Source organism: Delphinapterus leucas, chromosome 10 (genome assembly GCF_059928025.1).
Source record: "Delphinapterus leucas isolate spDelLeu-1000000601 "Yukka" chromosome 10, BTC_Dleu_Yukka2, whole genome shotgun sequence".
NCBI classification, from domain to species: domain Eukaryota; kingdom Metazoa; phylum Chordata; class Mammalia; order Artiodactyla; family Monodontidae; genus Delphinapterus; species Delphinapterus leucas.
Window position 1 is genome coordinate 7,903,743 of NC_143138.1, and position 17,405 is coordinate 7,921,147.

General features: G+C 40.0%; 1 protein-coding gene across 1 annotated transcript in view; it reads right to left on the reverse strand.

Annotated features, from left to right (window-relative positions):
• MAK (male germ cell associated kinase) overlaps positions 1–17,405 on the reverse strand; it is a 40,395-nt gene that overhangs the window by 15,273 nt on the left and 7,717 nt on the right. Inside the window, exons 4-8 of the mRNA XM_022586649.3 lie at positions 15,708–15,787; positions 13,262–13,394; positions 8,375–8,546; positions 7,218–7,385; positions 3,239–3,550 (exon numbers count right to left, since the gene is read on the reverse strand). Of these exons, the coding sequence (XP_022442357.1) occupies positions 3,239–3,550; positions 7,218–7,385; positions 8,375–8,546; positions 13,262–13,394; positions 15,708–15,787 (865 nt within the window). The remainder of the gene's footprint in view (positions 1–3,238; positions 3,551–7,217; positions 7,386–8,374; positions 8,547–13,261; positions 13,395–15,707; positions 15,788–17,405) is intronic.

Below are 17,405 nucleotides of genomic sequence, written 5' to 3' on the forward strand. Positions count from 1 at the left end.
TAGGTATTATTGCTGTGGTTGTTATTCTAGAGTTTGGAAGAGGAGATGCGTAGAGTACGGCTTTTTAATGGGAAAGAGCCAGAGCGTGTTCCACGGGGAAAGGGCGGAGCGGACTGCGTTTACTGAAGCAGATGTTCGTGCTGGGTGGAGGATAGGGTTGTAAAGACAGGCCGATGCTATATGATGAGGGGCCTTCATTGTACGCCTGGGACATCGCAGCTGTCCTGTGGGCAGTGGAGAACACTGGATGTTTTTGAGATTAAAAAGTGATGTGATAAAGGCAGCATTCGAGAAAGGTCAGGCTCCTCAGATAGGAGGCCTTTGCAGTTAACAGTGGCACGTGGTAACAAGAGCCACGGATTCATAGTGGTTGGAATGCTCATGAAAGAATACATTTGCTGTTAACAAGAAATAAAAGGTCTGGACTTTTTTTCTGTCTCTCCGAACAGAGGTCAAGGAGAGTGTAGCAGACACTGCTTCCTCACTAAGATTTTGTTCAGGGCAGCAATATGCCCACGTAAAAGATCTGAAATGCCAGCCTCCCTTGCAGCTCTGTGTAGCCATGGGACATGACCTAGCCAGTGAGTTGTAAGTGCAAGTCTGTTGGGAGGGGCTTCCACGAGAAACAGTTTAGGCTCTGCCGGCCTGTGCCAGTGTCTTCCACTCTTCCCCCTTCTGGAAGGCAGATGCAACCCCAAAGGAGCAGCAGCCAGCTGTGGCCACAGGACCGAGAGCCGTCTGCTGAGGAGGGTGGTAGAGCAGGAAGACAGAGCAGTCTGGCTCCTTTTATGAGCTGCACCAGCTCTGGCTTACCCACCACCCACCTTCTCGCTATGAGAGGAGAACAACCCCTCGTGGTTTAAGCCACAGTGGTCAGGTTCTGTCATAAGTCACTGAATGTAATCCTGTTGGACACAGAGAAGGAAAGGCAGGGATGGCTTTAAAAATGTGAGCCTGACTGTCTCAGAATGGTAGCTTTGTTAACAAAAATAAGGAATGAGGAAGAAGACCTGGTCTGGGGCAGACCATGGGGTGGTTTGGGGGCATATAAACTGAAAAATCCAAAATGCAATGGGAAATTGGGGAATTTGGAAGCAAGGTCATCAAATACAGCTGTGTTTGAAGTAAGAAGATGCTTAAAGAATGGATATGCCTTTGCTTGAAGCTGATGGTGCCACAGTGATGGATGATGAACAAAAAGTGGTATTTGCCAACTTCTCTTATACTCTTATTTCTTGGTCAGAGAGAATGAGCTCCAGACTAAGGAGAATAAGAAGATCTAAAGCCCCAGGTGAGTAGAGTTAATGAAAAGTCATACTTGGCTGAGTCCGAGACTCTTATTATTTCATTTGAACTGTATGTTAGGGTCCTGCTGAACAATGCCAGTAACATCAAGTCATCTCATGTCTAAGAAGATTGGAAAGGGATAAATATTAATAATGTTTATAAAGTAGAAGGTGGATTTTTGCAAACTCCACATTAATAAGTTTGGTACCAGATGAGGGCAAAGATTCTAACATCAGTTATTAAAGAGAAAGTTTTTGAGCACTAATGAAAAAAGGTGGTAGAAACACAGACCACCATTTTTCATAAAAAGCAGACAGCGAATGCATGTACTCTATATGGCCTTCAGCAAAGGAGGTGACAGGGTCTTCTTTCATGCTATCAAAGAAATGAAGTAATGAAAGGACAACAAAGGAGCATTAGTACTGTCATGGGCTGAATGCTTATGTCCCACCAAAATTTATACCCCAACTCCAATGGATTGGTACCTTTGGGAGGTAACTGGGGATGAGATGAGGTCATGAGGGTGGGACCCTCATGGTGGGATTAGTGCCCTTAGAAGAAGAGAATCCAGGGAGCTGCTTTCTCTCTCTGCCATGTGGACAAAGCAAGAAAAGGTGCTGTCTGCATATCAGGAGGAGGGCCCCACCAGGAATCAAGTTGGCTGACACCTTGATCTTGGATTTCCCAACCTCCAGAAGTGTGGGAAAGTAAATTTTTGTTATTTAAGCCACCCAGTCTATGGTATTTTCTTATGGCAGCCTGAGCAGACTGAGACAAGTACATAGTTCAATAATCTGACCAAGAGTACTGATTAATGGATCAGTATCCATCTAGAAGAAGGTTCTAGTGGCTTGCTATCCCAAGGGCACATTGCTATTCTGTTCATCGTGAAGGTACAGGAGGAAAAAAATGAACAACCATTCCATAGCTGGTGACAAGCTGGGCAGAATGGTTAAACTGAGAAGACAAAATAAGGGTTCAAAAATACTTATTAGAAATGTGAGGGGTAAAAATAAGGTCTTCCAATTTTTGAATCCTAGAGATCAAATACACAATGAGAGGTATAGAATATGTGATTGAACAGAAGCACTTGTACAAAACAGACTTGGGAATTTTAGTTAACAGAACGCTGAATCCCAGCTCCGCAGCTCATTAGCCATCTAAAAATTGTGGGCTAGTTTATTGGGTACTTTAACTTAGTGAATGCATACGAGAGGGCGGGAGGGTGTTGCATAGCGCATGGCACTTAGTAGCTGTTTAGTAATGTTAACTTCCTTTCCTTCCCTCCCAGTGTGAGTCAACATTTTATGGGCCATCCAAGAAAAAAAAAAAAGTAGTCCTTGATGGCACGAGTGAACACAGGTTCTGGAATGTTGGCGGTGATTCACCCTGTTTCATGTTTCCTACCTACTGTCTGCCTCTGGTTCTGGCAGGGGAAGCAGGAGGGTGAGGGGACTCAAAGGCTCCTTCAGACACAGGAACCGAGGGTCACTCAGTCATCGGTGAATGACATCCCTGTGGAGTACGTGAAGGAACTGAGGGTGTTTCTCTTAGAGAAAGGGGCAGATAATGTAAGGGCGATTTTCAAATATCTGAAAGGCTGCCTTTCTGGAAGAGTGATTAACTTTTATTAAAAGCTACAGAAACCAGATTTGAGCTCAGTATGAGGAAGAACTTTCTAGTAGTCAGAATTGCCCCAAAGATAATGTGGACTCCTCAAGACCCTGGAGGCGGTTCAAAAACAGTGTGGACAATTATTCATTCATTCATTCAACAGATATTTGTTGAGAATTTACCATGTGCCAGACACTGTTTTGGGTTCTGGGTCTGTATTGAGAAACGAAACAGATGGACATCTTTTATATCTTCCCCAACGTGTTTAGAATGCCTAGAAACACAATCCTAATGGAACCAAACCATCACATCTAAAGTGTCATTATGGGCTACTTACGGTTGGCATGTTTTTGACGATACTTGGAAATAGTGTTGGTGGCTGTTTCTGTTGATTCTGCTGCTTGGGCGGTTGCTGGACACCCGTGTTCTGTGGCGGCTGGATGGACTGCAGTGGCTGGTGGCTGTTTTTAGGCTGGGGCTGTCCGGCAATCTGGTCACTTACGTCTGGCAGAGGCGTAGGTTCTAGATCAACTACAGGTGGCTTTGACTCTAGTGGTTGCACATGCTTATTTAAAGTCTGTTTCGGTTCCAGATGATGTGAGGAAGGGCCTAATACTTGACCGACTTGAAAATATGGGTGTTTCAATGCCTAAAGAAGCATGGAAATAACAAATGGAAAACGGTTTCACCTAAATTTATTGCATGTAAACTCTTGTCCAGCGCTGGGCTAGGCATATATCACTAGTCTAGGTAAGCTTCAGAGATTTAGAAAGCATCCAGTTTTCCCCTTATGTGATGACTTTAAAAAGATACCCAGAAAAAAAAAATGATTTGAGAAGAAAATTTCATTAAAAAAAATGAAAAAGTACATATTAGTAGAAAGAATGTATAACTCACTTGTAATTTTAACATCCAGTCAAGGCAACTGTTCTTTGAAAGACTCCGTATAGAACACAAAGTCTAGTTTATAAGCAGTGGCTGAATTTGATGGATTAACTCAAACTAAAACACTAGATACTGATAATGTTTTAGACTCCATAAAGGCATTAAGAAATGAGTTAAGAAAGCCTTCTACGTAGTTTATTTTAAATGATTAACTCTAACATCATATAAAATTCAGGGTTATTTTTAGCCTAACTATAAGTACATGTCTACTAGCAATAAAAAAAAATTCTAAGAAATTGAAATAAGCTTTAACAATATAACAGCAAAGAGAAAGTAGTTATGGGAATAAACTGTACAAGTACTAGTAAAAATGGTCACTGAGTTTTCACTAGATCAGTCATCAAATCACTGTTACTGCATGGAAGTGGGGGGTAGGGGACAGAGCTGGTGACCATCTGGGTGACACAGGCTAGAGCAGTGGTTCTCAACTGGGGGTATTTTGCCCCTCCGGAGACGTTTTTCTTATTGTCACAACTCGGGGGCTGGGAGGCGCTCCGGGCATCTAGGCACGCCGTCAGGGATGCTGCTTAATATCCTACGACGAACAGGACAGCCTCCCCACAGCAAAGAATTAGCGGGTCAAAAATGTCAGAAGTACCGAGGTTGGTGAAAACTGCTCTGGAGAGTGTCTGAAGCTCTCTGTGCAGCTCAGCTGTGGATACAGGTCCCCTTATCAGTACTGCATGTCTGGGTGGGGAGGGAAGTTCCCAGTTCTGCTGTTTTGTGTGTGTGTATCGGGGAAGGGGCTGCCCCTTAAGATAATGAAGCCCTGTTCCCCTGCACCTCCTGCCCTAAGCCAGTACCCGCCTACGTGGAGGCGTAGCCCTGACCCACAGTTAACTTCTCAGGCGTGCAGGGGCAGATTTTAGATGGACAGAGGCAACTCCTGTAACTTAACCTCTCCCTGTCTCCCTGCTTCCACTAAAAAGCAGGGCAATGAAATAGTAAACAAGGAAGAGGTGAAGGGCAGGGAGGTGTATATTTTGGCAGAGGTAGAAAAAGTGTTTCTTCTAAGTTTCCCCTTAGAAACTTTGTTGTGTCCCCTACCACACCTGGTGTGTGTGTTAACTACATGGACATTGCTAAGTGGAACTCAACAACTGTAGACGATTTAAATACATCAGTACCTGACACATAGAAGGCACTCAGGTTCTGGATTAAGTAGCCCCATTGATTAGTATGTCACTGTTCCTAAGTCAATAATGTACATGTTGGAGCCAGAAGCCTTATGAATGTTTTGTAATTTCAGGGCTTCATCTGTAACTTTTCCTCTTTAGGATACCAGCTACCATCCTTAAAGAAACAGAGGATCTTTAAAAAATAATAACTTCTTTTTTCCTGTTTGTTAAGGGAATATTGATTGAATAGAATAAGGAATGTATAGAAAGTTCTCAAGAAGAAATTAAAATCATCTCGAAAGCCGACACCAGGAGAAAACTACTGCTCACATTTTGATGTTTCTCTTTTCAGAACTTCTTTCTAGTCTTTCAGATACATACGCGTATATAGAGAGAGATTTTACCTTACACAGACTTGCAGCTTCTGCAACTGTAAGTACCTCGTGCCAGTACCCCACTGTTGTAATTACTATCACTTCACAGATTATTTTAACGTTTGATAGGGCAAGCTGTCTAACCCTACCACTGTGCTCTGATTACTTATTACTGTTCAAACCTGTCTTGGCTATTCTTTCCTATTTGTTCTTCCAGTTGACCTTTAGAAAATATCGTCTCAAATTAAATTTTTTAAAAGCCAAATAATTATTTGGTTTATTTCAATCCTCAATTTATATTTAAATAACAATAAGAATACCATAAAGCCTGTTATGACTTTTTAAGTTAAGCCCTTTGCAGATAAAACCATGGCGTCTTTAAGACCATGAGACAGGATTCATCTGTAGGTGTTGAGGGTATAGTCACAAAGGAGCCAAGCATGGGTATCACACACTGCCCTCTTGTGGGAGCCGGAGAGGGAGCATGACTCCAGTCCTGTGGAGGGATGCTGCTGCCGTGTCGAGGGAACCCGAGTCCTTTACATGGTAGGAGAGCGTCGAAAAGTCTACTAGGTTGTCTAACTGAAGAGATGCTCTTTTATTACCTGTGACAAGTTTCTTCCTAATTAGCTTGTCACGTGCCTGAATTTATTTTTTTTTGACTTTTACTTTCTTCTTTATTCTTTTCGACTGTGAAACGAACACAAGCTCGTCATAAACATTTGGAGTCATACACAAAGTACAGGCTATCCTGTGCAAATCAGGTCAGCATTCTCCTAATTCTAAATCCGATGCCTTGTTACTTCGTAGTTGTCTTTCTAGCCCATTTCCCACCATTCCCCCATTCCCATTCATCCTCCAGTTCTGCCACTGCCTCAACGTTTAGAGCTCTATCACTTTGCCAGAGAAAGAAGGGAAAGGAAGATGCTAGATGGGAAAAAAGTGTGAGCAAATTCCAACATTTTTAATGCCTAGTGTAAATGTCATTTCCTTTGCAAATTCCTCCTTAAATTTTACCACCATCCTTCCTCTGGGTGGAAGGATCATCCCTATACATCTCTCTGTTAACTGTCTCTAAATTATCAAAGCCCTCTGTCCCCCAAAAAAGTGTGGTAGAAAATTGAGTACTTGCAGAATGTTCCACCAGGCCAGGAAAGGGGTCGTATATTCATATCTGAAATTCCAACCACCTAACATACTACCAGGCACTTAGTTTCTTAGTTTGTGCTCAATAAATATTGAAAGAATAGTGATTTCAAAACTTCCTTGAAAGGTTATTGAAGTGGACATTCATTCTCTGTCCAGAATCCATTGTGCCTTCATAGCCAACCACTTATTTCCTTTGGTGGTTGTGGAGGGATCGTTTTTCTCCTAGTGTACGTCATCTAAGTGGAATAGTAAATCCAAATGCCTCTACCCCCACCTCAAAAGCCAGAGAAATACAGCTTTTTTCCCCCAGACAGTTATCCTCACCGTTCAGTTTTCTAAGGCTCTTGTGGCTTAAACAACAGAAATGTATTTTGTCACCATCCTGGAGGCTAGAAGTCAGAGATCAAAGTGTCGACATGCCTGAATTTTTACCATTAGAGATTAATTCCTTTCAACCTCAGCCTCCACAGAGTTCCTCATTTGAACCACAAAACAGAAAATCATTGGAGTGACTATTTTTGCAATTCTCCCAAGAATCTTACATGCCTAGAAGTTAAATCATAACATACACTGGATGCCTTAAGCTTTAGGGCTTAATTCTCTTGGTAAAACTCTGGTTGAAAATAGACTTGTCTTTGTAAAGAAAAATATCCCCGATATTGTAAAACCTCAAATTAAAAAAACAAACAACCCCCCCCCCACACAACTATACCAGGGAGATCTGTCTTACCTGGCTTGCTGTTGGTCGTTTCTTTGGATTCCAACTCAACATTTCAGTCATAAGCTGAATAGCTTCACTACTGGCATTGGGAATAAGAGTTTTTAAGTTTATAGGAACACACTGGGGAAAGCGGAAATTCATAGAGGATGCAAGCTGGTACCCTTCCGGCCAGTCACTCTGTTTAAGGAATATATAAGTGGGGGAGGGGAGGCAATAAGTAATTTGTTTTTAATGATCAATTTAAAACAGAGTAATAATATAAAAATCACTTGTGTGTGAAAATTTTAATGTTGACTCATATGAATAAATGTGAAAATTAAATACCAGACCACATACACAATTCAGTGCTATAAACAGTATAGAAGGAACAGTGAGTTGAGAATTAGGGAAAAAATGAGAAAGCACTTTCATAAATTTCAAAATGTTAAACTCTGGTCTTTTGGATCTCGATGGTGATGATGGTACCCAGGTGGCTCTGAACAAGTAAGGACAAGCGATGTACAAAGACACTGATTATTACAGAGATCCTCATTATATGTTATCCATTGCATCCAATGTCAAAAACTGCACATAGCTGGGAAATGAGTTACGTTAAAGCTTTAATAGCTGCGTTAACCTGACTAATGTTAACTACGAGGCACACGCTCATTTAATTCAGGTGTAATTATACAAACTTACACTTATTAAATAAGCGCATCTCAGAAAGTGAAGTCTAGCTGAGTGCAATAGTTAATTGAAAAGTACTCAGTTCAAGAAATTAAATATCCATGGCAGAGGTATATAAATGTAAACAAGAAAAGGTTAAGAGAAAATAAAACCCAGGACACCTGGCATTAATGCGTTGATCCCAATGGACATTCACAGAACAAGTAGGAAAGAGGCTAAGCATGTAGTCATCGGCTGGTCATCAGACCAAAGTTAAATACATAGAATTCTAAATATAGAGAATTTTCCCTTAAGTTCTTAAAGAAAGGTAAGCCCCTTTTTTCTACAGTCTGGTGGGATTCTGGCTTCTTGCAGCCCTCATCCCATCCCAATACAAAAAAAGACTGATAAGAAAATTAACCCTTAAAGCGTAAGCCTTTTTGAAAATGAAAATATCAGCTAGCTGCCCCAAAGTTACAAATAATCAAAAGTTATAATAACTTAAGGACAAAAGTACTTACTTTTTTGGGAGTCCCTAAAACTTGGCAAATCTTAAAGATTTCATCGACCTCACTTGTCCCTGGGAAAAGTGGTCTTAACGTGTATAGTTCAGCCATTATACTCCCAACAGCCCACATGTCAATGGGAGAGCTATAAACTGAAGATCTTAATAAAACTTCAGGAGCACGATACCTATGAAAATGGAAAACAAAACAAAACAGGCCATTGTGCTTGTAGTTTCAGAGGTGGAATGGCAGTAGGATTTTGTTTGGTCAGGCATTTCAATCGAGAACCAGGTATTAACTGCCTTCTGTGTATCAGGCATCTATCTGCACAATGTGTTGGGTTTATATTGACTAGCACACGTTTTTCCTGACCACAAGCAAGTAGTGGCGCTCAAGACAACTATAAATGAAATGTCCAAGTGGCCTAAGACAGGGACTCCAACAAATAAATGTGGAAATGCTATATAATACGTTAAGAAAAGGCGGAGAAGCTCTGAATGGAAGCAGATACGTTCTGAATGGGAGCAGTCGTATAATTTTACAACGCATTAACTCCTGATATATTCACATGAAGGATCGAAAACAAAAGATTAACAAAGATTATCCCTGAGTAGTGGGCTTTTTCCCATCTTTTTAAAAAAAAATTATTTTACTGAAGTGTAGTTGATTTACAATGTTGTGTTAATTTCTGCCGTACAGCAAAGCGATTCAGTTATACGTATATATACATTCTTTTTTGTAGACTTTTCCATTATGGTTTATCACAGGATATTGCATATAGTTCCCTGTGCTTGTTTATCCATCCTTCTTTTGGCTTATCTGTTTGAAAGCGCTGATTCCTCAATTGACTCAATTTCCTTAATTGATAATATTTTTAATTAGAAAAATACTCTGTTTATAAGGCAAAGGTAGCTGGTGGAGGATATTCTCAATTTTTTTTCCATGTTGAAATGCATAAACGTTTCAGCCTAAATGCTTTGCAGTGTTGTCCTTTGGCTTCCATTCAGAGTAGCTTTCTTGGACAGCTTTGAGATATAATTCACATAACATACAGTACATCCATTTAAAAGCATACAGTTCAGTGGCTTTAAGTATATTCACAAGAGTTGTGCATCCATCATCACAATCAACTTTAGAACGTTTTCATCACCCCCAAAAGAAACCCCACACCTCTCCAATAGCCCTGCACTCCCATTTCTCTAATCTACTATCTATCTATGGATTTGCCTGTTCTGTCACTTCACATCAATGGAACCATACACTGTCCGGTCCTTTGTGACTGGCTTCTTTCACTGAACATGTTTCCAAGGTTTATCCATGTTGTAGCATATATCAGTACTTCTTTTATTTATTGCTGAATAATATTCCATGGTATGGCTAGACCACATTTTGTTTATCCATTCATCAGTTGATGGGCATTTGGGTTTTTCCCACTTTTTGGTTATTATGAGTAATGTTGCTGTGAACATTCGTATACAAGTTTTTGTGTGGACGTATGTTTTCATTTCTCTTGGGTATATACCTAGGTGTGGGGTTTTGCTGGATCACATGGTAACTATATGTTTAACCACTGAGGAGCTGCCAGGCTGTTTTGTACCATTTTCTACTCCCACCAGCAAATGAGGGTTCCAGTTCCTCCACATCCTTGCCAACACTTTTTATTATGTTTTGATATTTTTAGGAGACAAAATTGTTTTGAATGTTTTGCCAAATTTAGATACTGAAAACAAGTATTCTCAATTTCATTCCATTTCAGTATAGAATCTAAATTTACCCAGTTGAAAATAGAAGCTCCTTAAAAAGATTCTTCCCTGCAAGAGGAGATTTTCCAATTCTAATTATACATTTAAAAAAGATAAAACTAGGGCTTCCCTGGTGGCGCAGCGGTTGGGAGTCCGCTTGCCGATGCAGGGGACATGGGTTCGTGCCCCGGTCCGGGAAGATCCCACATGCCGCGGAGCGGCTGGGCCTGTGAGCCATGGCCGCTGGGCCTGCGCGTCCAGAGCCTGTGCTCCGCAACGGGAGAGGCCACAGCAGTGAGAGGCCCGAATACCGCAGGAAACAAACAAACAAAGATAAAACTAGTACACTTTGAGCTCTTATTTAATTTGTTCAGTTCCTCCTTTGCTTTTGTAGGGATAAATATCATTATCTTCCTGTTTGCAAACTTCATTTTCAATAATTGCAGTTTCCCATAAACTTCAAAAGCCTTGGGTTTTTGGCGTCCATTTATCAAAAATTCTGAATGAAGATTTCCAAGTGATTTGAAACAAAATGTAACCAAAATATGAAGGGATTATTTACAAAAAAAGCTAGATACCACTGTAAATCATTTAAATTGACTTACAATTCTGAAATTCGAATGACAGACGGCAAAGAGAGAAAGCACACACAGCCGTGCTGCAGCCGTTTTTGTAGTCAACATCAATAGCATCACGAAAATTCTGTGGTGCGGTTACCCCCTGCGTGTATGTGTAATGTGTAAATTCTGACAACTGCAGCTTATTTTGATCGGTAGAATGCAAATTTAGCAGCTTATTTGGATGCAGTTACAAAATAGATATGCATCTTAACCAATCCAAATAAATTTCTGCTTTCTGGGTTTCTTAATTTAGTAAGAATACTGTTTTTGTGATGCTAGGCTTCACTAAAACTTGTATTACCATGGCAAAAATAAGTTTATTTTCAAAGGTTTTAAGTGAAGTTAAATAGCATTCATAGTAATGTCAGACATTTCACTTTTCAAGGAATGACCTTCCAGAAGCTTCAATTTGATTCTCCGAATTGTGATGAAAAAAATCAAATGATTATTAGAAATAAGGTAACTGATTTTTCTCTTCGAAGCCAGTTGGAAGGCACTCATTTAAAACTGACATTGTTAATTAGCCATGTGTTGAAGTGTGAACTTGGTTTATGGGTCTCTCATGTCACCAGATCGGACCAGGGAGGAATCGGGAAGCATACAGCGGAGGTCGATCAGACGTGTCCCAGCTTGTTTTTTTTTTTTTTTTTTGCGGTATGCGAGCCCAGCCACTCCACGGCATGTGGGATCTTCCTGGACCGGGGCACGAACCCGTGTCCCCTGCAAAGCCAGGCAGACTCTCAACCACTGCGCCACCAGAGGGAAGCCCCCAGCTTGTTTTAACGAAACTATTGATAACCAAGACTGTCCGCAGCAAACCGGGACATATTGTCACTCTTTCCAGGCTCTGTCCTCAGACTTCTTTTCTTCTCTAACCACACTCAGTCCCTTAGTGACCTCACCCAACCCTGTAATTTTTTAACACTGAGGTGTCCCAAGTTTACGTCTCCAGCCCAGCCCTGCTCCCTGAACCCCAGGTTATAGGTCCCACCGCCTACCGTGACATCTCCCCGTGGTTGTCTCAGAGGCACCCCTCAACCCGAAACACAACTGCGCCTCCCCCCACGAGCTCCACAGCAGCCCCGTCTCCATCAGGGCTGACTCCAGCCCTCTGGCTGCTCATGGAAAAGACCCTGAAGCCTCTGACTCCTTCATCTTATTCCCCGCATCTGCTTCACCAGGAAATCACATCTGCTCTATTTTAAAACACACCCAGCATCTTACACCTGTCACCACCTCCATGGCCCCCAGATCCAAGTCACTGTCATTTTCTGCCCAAGATAAGTGTAACAGCCTCCTCCTTAGTCTCCCTGCTTCTGCCTCTGCTCCTCTAGACCCTTTTCAGGACGGCAGCTCAGAGCCCTCCAGGGGCCCCCTGGTTCTCTCCGATGAGCATGACACCCCAGTCCTTACATCCGGCCACCCCACAAAGGCTCTGACCTCATTTCCCGCTCCCACCCTCCTTATTCACTCTGCTCTTTGCAGAGTCCACGGTGGCACTCCTGTCCGTAGGCCTTTACGCTCAGCATTTTCTCTGCCTGAAAGCCTCTTGCCTCCCAGCATCTCCCCAGCCCGGCATCAGTGAGACCGCCTGTTGAAAACAGCAACATACCCCCTCCCTCCCCTGTCTCTTCCAATCCCCTGTCCCTTTCCAGACTTTATTCTTCTGTATAATAATATGTAGAGATGTATATGTATCACTATCTGGTTTTTATTGGAATCCAATATACATACAGAAAAATGCACATGTCCTAAGAGTACAGCTTGCCTAATTTTCACAGTTAGAACATACCCATGGGCCCAGCACCCAGACCAAGGAACTGCGTGTTATCAGCTCCGCAGAGGGCCCCTCCTCTGCGCTCTTCCAGTCACTACTGCCCCTACCCCGACCACGTAACTGCTATCCTGACTTTTAACAGGTTCGTTCTAGTTTTGTACTTTATATAAATGGAAGCACATAATATGTGCTCTTTTTCTGTCTGGCCTCTTGCTCACAACATTGTATCTGTGAGATTCATCATATTGTTTACGTAGTTGTAGGCCTTTCATTCTCTTTGCTGTGAGGTAGTCCACTGGGTGAATATATATGCCTCTGGTGATGGACATTTGGGTAGTGTGCAAGATGGGACCGTTACGTGGCTTGTGATGAACGCGTGTATGTCTCTCTGTTGGTAACTCAGGACATTCTTTATTTGTTTATGTATTGGCTGTCATGTAAGCAGCATGAGGCAGAGATTCTTTTCTGTTTAGTTCACGTCTGTGTTCCCAGTGCCTAAAATAGTATCCAGCACATAACAGGGGTTTAGTAAATGTTTGTTGAATGAATGAATGGATGCGTGAAATCCTTTTTCCTTCCCTTTTCATTTATCACAAGAGTCATGAGGCAATCCTTCTCTCTCTCCAAAGAATATAAAAAAATTCAGTTCTACATTTTGCTTTAAATACTTGATATGGAACCTCCAGAAAGATGTGTAACGATCTACTGTAGGAAAGCGTCAACAGAGACATATGCCTCTGGACCGTTGCTAAAAACTACTCACCATCTGGTGGATACATAATCAGTATACGGTGGCTGTGACCTTAATTCTCTTGCAAGTCCAAAGTCGGCAATTTTCACAAGTTCTGGGCCCATACAAAGCAAGTTTTCTGGTTTCATATCCCTATGAAAAAAGCCTTGGTAATATAGAGAGGAAAAACAATAATAAATCATCGTATCTAGACATATTTGATTTACTAACAAGATAGCTGAGCCTCTCTGTTCTAATTAGGAAGGTGAGCTTAGGAAAAAAATAAACCATATTTACTGTCTATACAGTGATGGGAGGTGGGGACCCTGCTTTCAAAATAATTTGGCGAGGAAGTTCATACAGTATATATGGCCATTAAAAATAAGTATCCACATGTATTTCTGTTTGTGGATCCGGTGAGTTCAGGCACTGGGTTAGATCCTGCCACATTATGATTATCTCCGCTAATTTGCACAACACCCTTAAGGAGGTATTATGATCACCAGTGGGTAGGAGATGAGGAGGTTGAAGCTTGGAGAGAAGCAGTCCAGTGAAAGCTCAAGGAGCACTGCGTATCAGGCTTCAGTCAGCGAAGCTGGTCTTATCACTGCTCTACCACATTGTAGTTTAACCTGCGATTCCTTGAGTATAATCGCTTTGAGAAGTCCATTAAACACAAATAGAACGCCACACATTTGAATCAACTCCTTCCTTTAAAATTATTTAACAGCTCAGTTCTCCCCTGGAGACTTCTCTAAACCTAAACTTTTTTAACCCCTTCAAAGCCAGCGTGGGCTCTCCATGACATCTACAGCAGTTTTGTACTCTGCTTACCTGGTACTCCTTACTCAAAATAGCTACTGAGATCCATCCATTTCGCTAACTTCCAAGAGAAACACATCGTAATTTCATAATATGAAGACAGGAATGGGAGCACGTGTGATGGTGAAATGACATTAATCCATAAAATCTTAATTAAACCACAGTTGAGGTCTTCCCCATCCTCACTAATATAAATATATTGGTAACTTGGTCCCAACTTTAACTAAAATATTAGTCCATTTCTTTTGACAGCTACTGTTTTTAAAATATCTATTTTCTCAAAGGATTACATCTGAGATGTTTACGAACTATGGCAAGAATAATTTAGCTTTTGTAAAAATGTCTGTTGTTCTTGGAGTCTGGTTTCCCAGATCACTATGTAGGCACTTATAAAGCCAACTCTAGATTACTCATATGTTATTTACTTTCATCAACAATTTTTAAATTCCAAGCTGGTTTCCTCCTTCAATCCCTTATGCTCTGGAGTTGCTGCTAGTTGATAAATATCCAAGGAATCTAAGCCAACTTTATTACTAGCCTAAAAAATATCAGCAGAGCACAAAACTCTTTCCAAAAATCAGAGAATTCCTGAGGCTTTTGGTTTTCCACGTCACACTTGCTTCCATTAGCATAAATTAACGCAGGCAAATATCGAGAGTTAACCATGCTGACCAGAGTTTAAAAATGAGTTGAAGATCAGGAATCCAATATGAACAAGTAAAATAGCATATATCCTTTACATTCCATGTAATTAATAAATGACTGACTTTTATCCATGGATTGTAATATATTTTCATGGGTTTTAGGCTTTTGAAGACCTTAATAGTTTACATAAGACAAAAAAACCCTGGGGATTCAGGACTGTTCTTACAATGTTTATATGGAATTCTGCATAGCATTTCTAGAAAATAAATTATTTCCTGTAGCAGTTAAAAGAGAAAGGAGAAAAGAAAATATAGGATGAAACATGAAAGGAGACTAATAATGGTGATTTTTGAATGCCTATGTGCAGAATACAGCAATGGTATGATATAAACTATCCTAATTTAATATCTAAACATCTAGTGATGCTAAACTAGAATCATTAAAAATTAGTGATCATTAAATCACTAAAATTTTTCGTAATAATATTAACTTTATTTTGATTTGATAGATAACGCAAAAAACTGTAAATTAAGATTACATAAATAAGAAATGCATAAAAATAATTTCTCCAAATATAGAAACAACTAAATGTAAATACTAAGGAAAACTAGAAAATACCATAGCACAGGTGCTTTAAACTATTTAAGTGTTAATAATTGATCATGATAGATCAAAGCATTCCAATCTTTTCCAAAAGAGGGACCTTTTTTTTTTTTTTCATTTCCATGGTAAAATTAGGTGGAATGAGGTAGCAGGATGGGGTTATGATGACTGAGACTAAAGGCTGATGATCAAACTGTAAAAAAATTCTGCTATAGAGGGAAGATAGTCACAGATTATAGAAATTCTATTTTATATAGAATTATAGAAATTCTGAATTTTTAAAATAAAACTGTCAGTTAGTAGGCACATACTCCAAACTTGTAGTTATCCAATATTATTTAACAGTTCATATACAATTCCTACGCATGACCGTGACAGTAATCTAAAGGGGTAGGGCAATGAAACCTACCATGTTTATGGATAAATGCCAGCCCTTGCAATATTTGATACATAATATTTCTGATGACCGACTCAGGGAACAACTTGTTTCTGTGAAGAAATGAACAAATAAACAGTGATGTAATTCAATTTGTAAAAATAATGCTGTACACTAAAGGTACAGTTACAGTATCAGAGCAGAGGTTTTGTATATTGGTCTTCAGTTGACATGGAAAAGAAGTTTACTTGAATAAAAAAGGCTTGTAAACTAATCCTCAAAAACAATATTTCAGGAAGTTAAGCTACGAAAAACAAAGTGTAAAAATACCACTAACCTCAAATAGCCCTTTACTATGTACAATTGTTAATGGTTTAATTTATACTTTTGACATTGAATAGTATTCTAAACAATATCACTTTAATTTCCTTTTAATTTAGAAATCCAGAATTGAATCATGAAATTCCAAAGTTGAGTCTTTTTAATGTTCATTTGCAATTGCATTCGCCACTTCCACTTATATATATATTTAAAATCATATGAAAGTATAATATTTCATGTATTTACATGTACTTAATTTTTTCTTCAAAATTATATCTCAGTATACCATGGATATGTTTATCATTTCATATATTTTGAAGAGCATAAATTATTATTAGAAGCCCAGAAGATTACCCATAATCCCACCACCTGACAAGGAAACTCTCTTGATTTTTCAGCATTCTAATCCAGCCCTAATCCATCTGTGTGTATAACTTTTATATTAGGTGTCAATGTTACATAAATACAACTTTGGTTTCTGTTTTTTATTCACTTATAAGCACTCTTACAATCTTCATAATTATCACTTTTAATGGCTACAAAATAATGACATCAGTATTATACACTGTAATTACCAACCTGTTCTCCCATTGATAGTTATTTATTTTAAATAGTTCAGAGGTAAGTGAAGCTTGGTATGGTCATTTGACAGAACACACTAGCTATGGTAACTATGAAGATTATGTATCAGCATTAAAAAATGCCTATAGGGCTTCCCTGGTGGCGCAGTGGTTGAGAATCTGCCTGCTAATGCAGGGGATGCGGGTTCGAGCCCTGGTCTGGGAAGATCCCACATGCCATGGAGCAGCTAGGCCCGTGATCCACAGCTACTGAGCCTGCGCGTCTGGAGCCTGTGCTCCGCAACAGGAGAGGCCGCAATAGTGAGAGGCCCACACATCGCAATGAAGAGTGGCCCCCACTTGCCACAGCTAGAGAAAGCCCTGGCACAGAAACGAAGACCCAACACAGCCAAAAAATAAATAAATACATACATTAATTAATTTTTAAAAGTGCCTATAAGTGAATAAATCAAACATAAAAATGTATCACCACTAAAATTACAACTATATAGAAAATATGCATGTCTGTATACAGGCGATAGAAAGAAATCTAGAAAAATAAACACTGATTTGAGAGGTAGAATATCCTTTACATTTATTTTAACTGCTATTAATGTCATAATGATATCAGCCTGAAACATAACAGGCATTCAATACAGTATTTTTTGAAAGAGGGAAAAATATGATTAAAGAAAAATTCACTGACTATCCTTAGACCTTGAGAGAGAGAGAGAGAGAGAGTGTGTGTGTGTGTAAGAAATAGAGAGAAATCAACCTCATTCTACTGGGAAATTCATTTCATATTTTAGGCTCTTTTGCTGAACAACTCTGGCTTTAAAAACAGACAAAA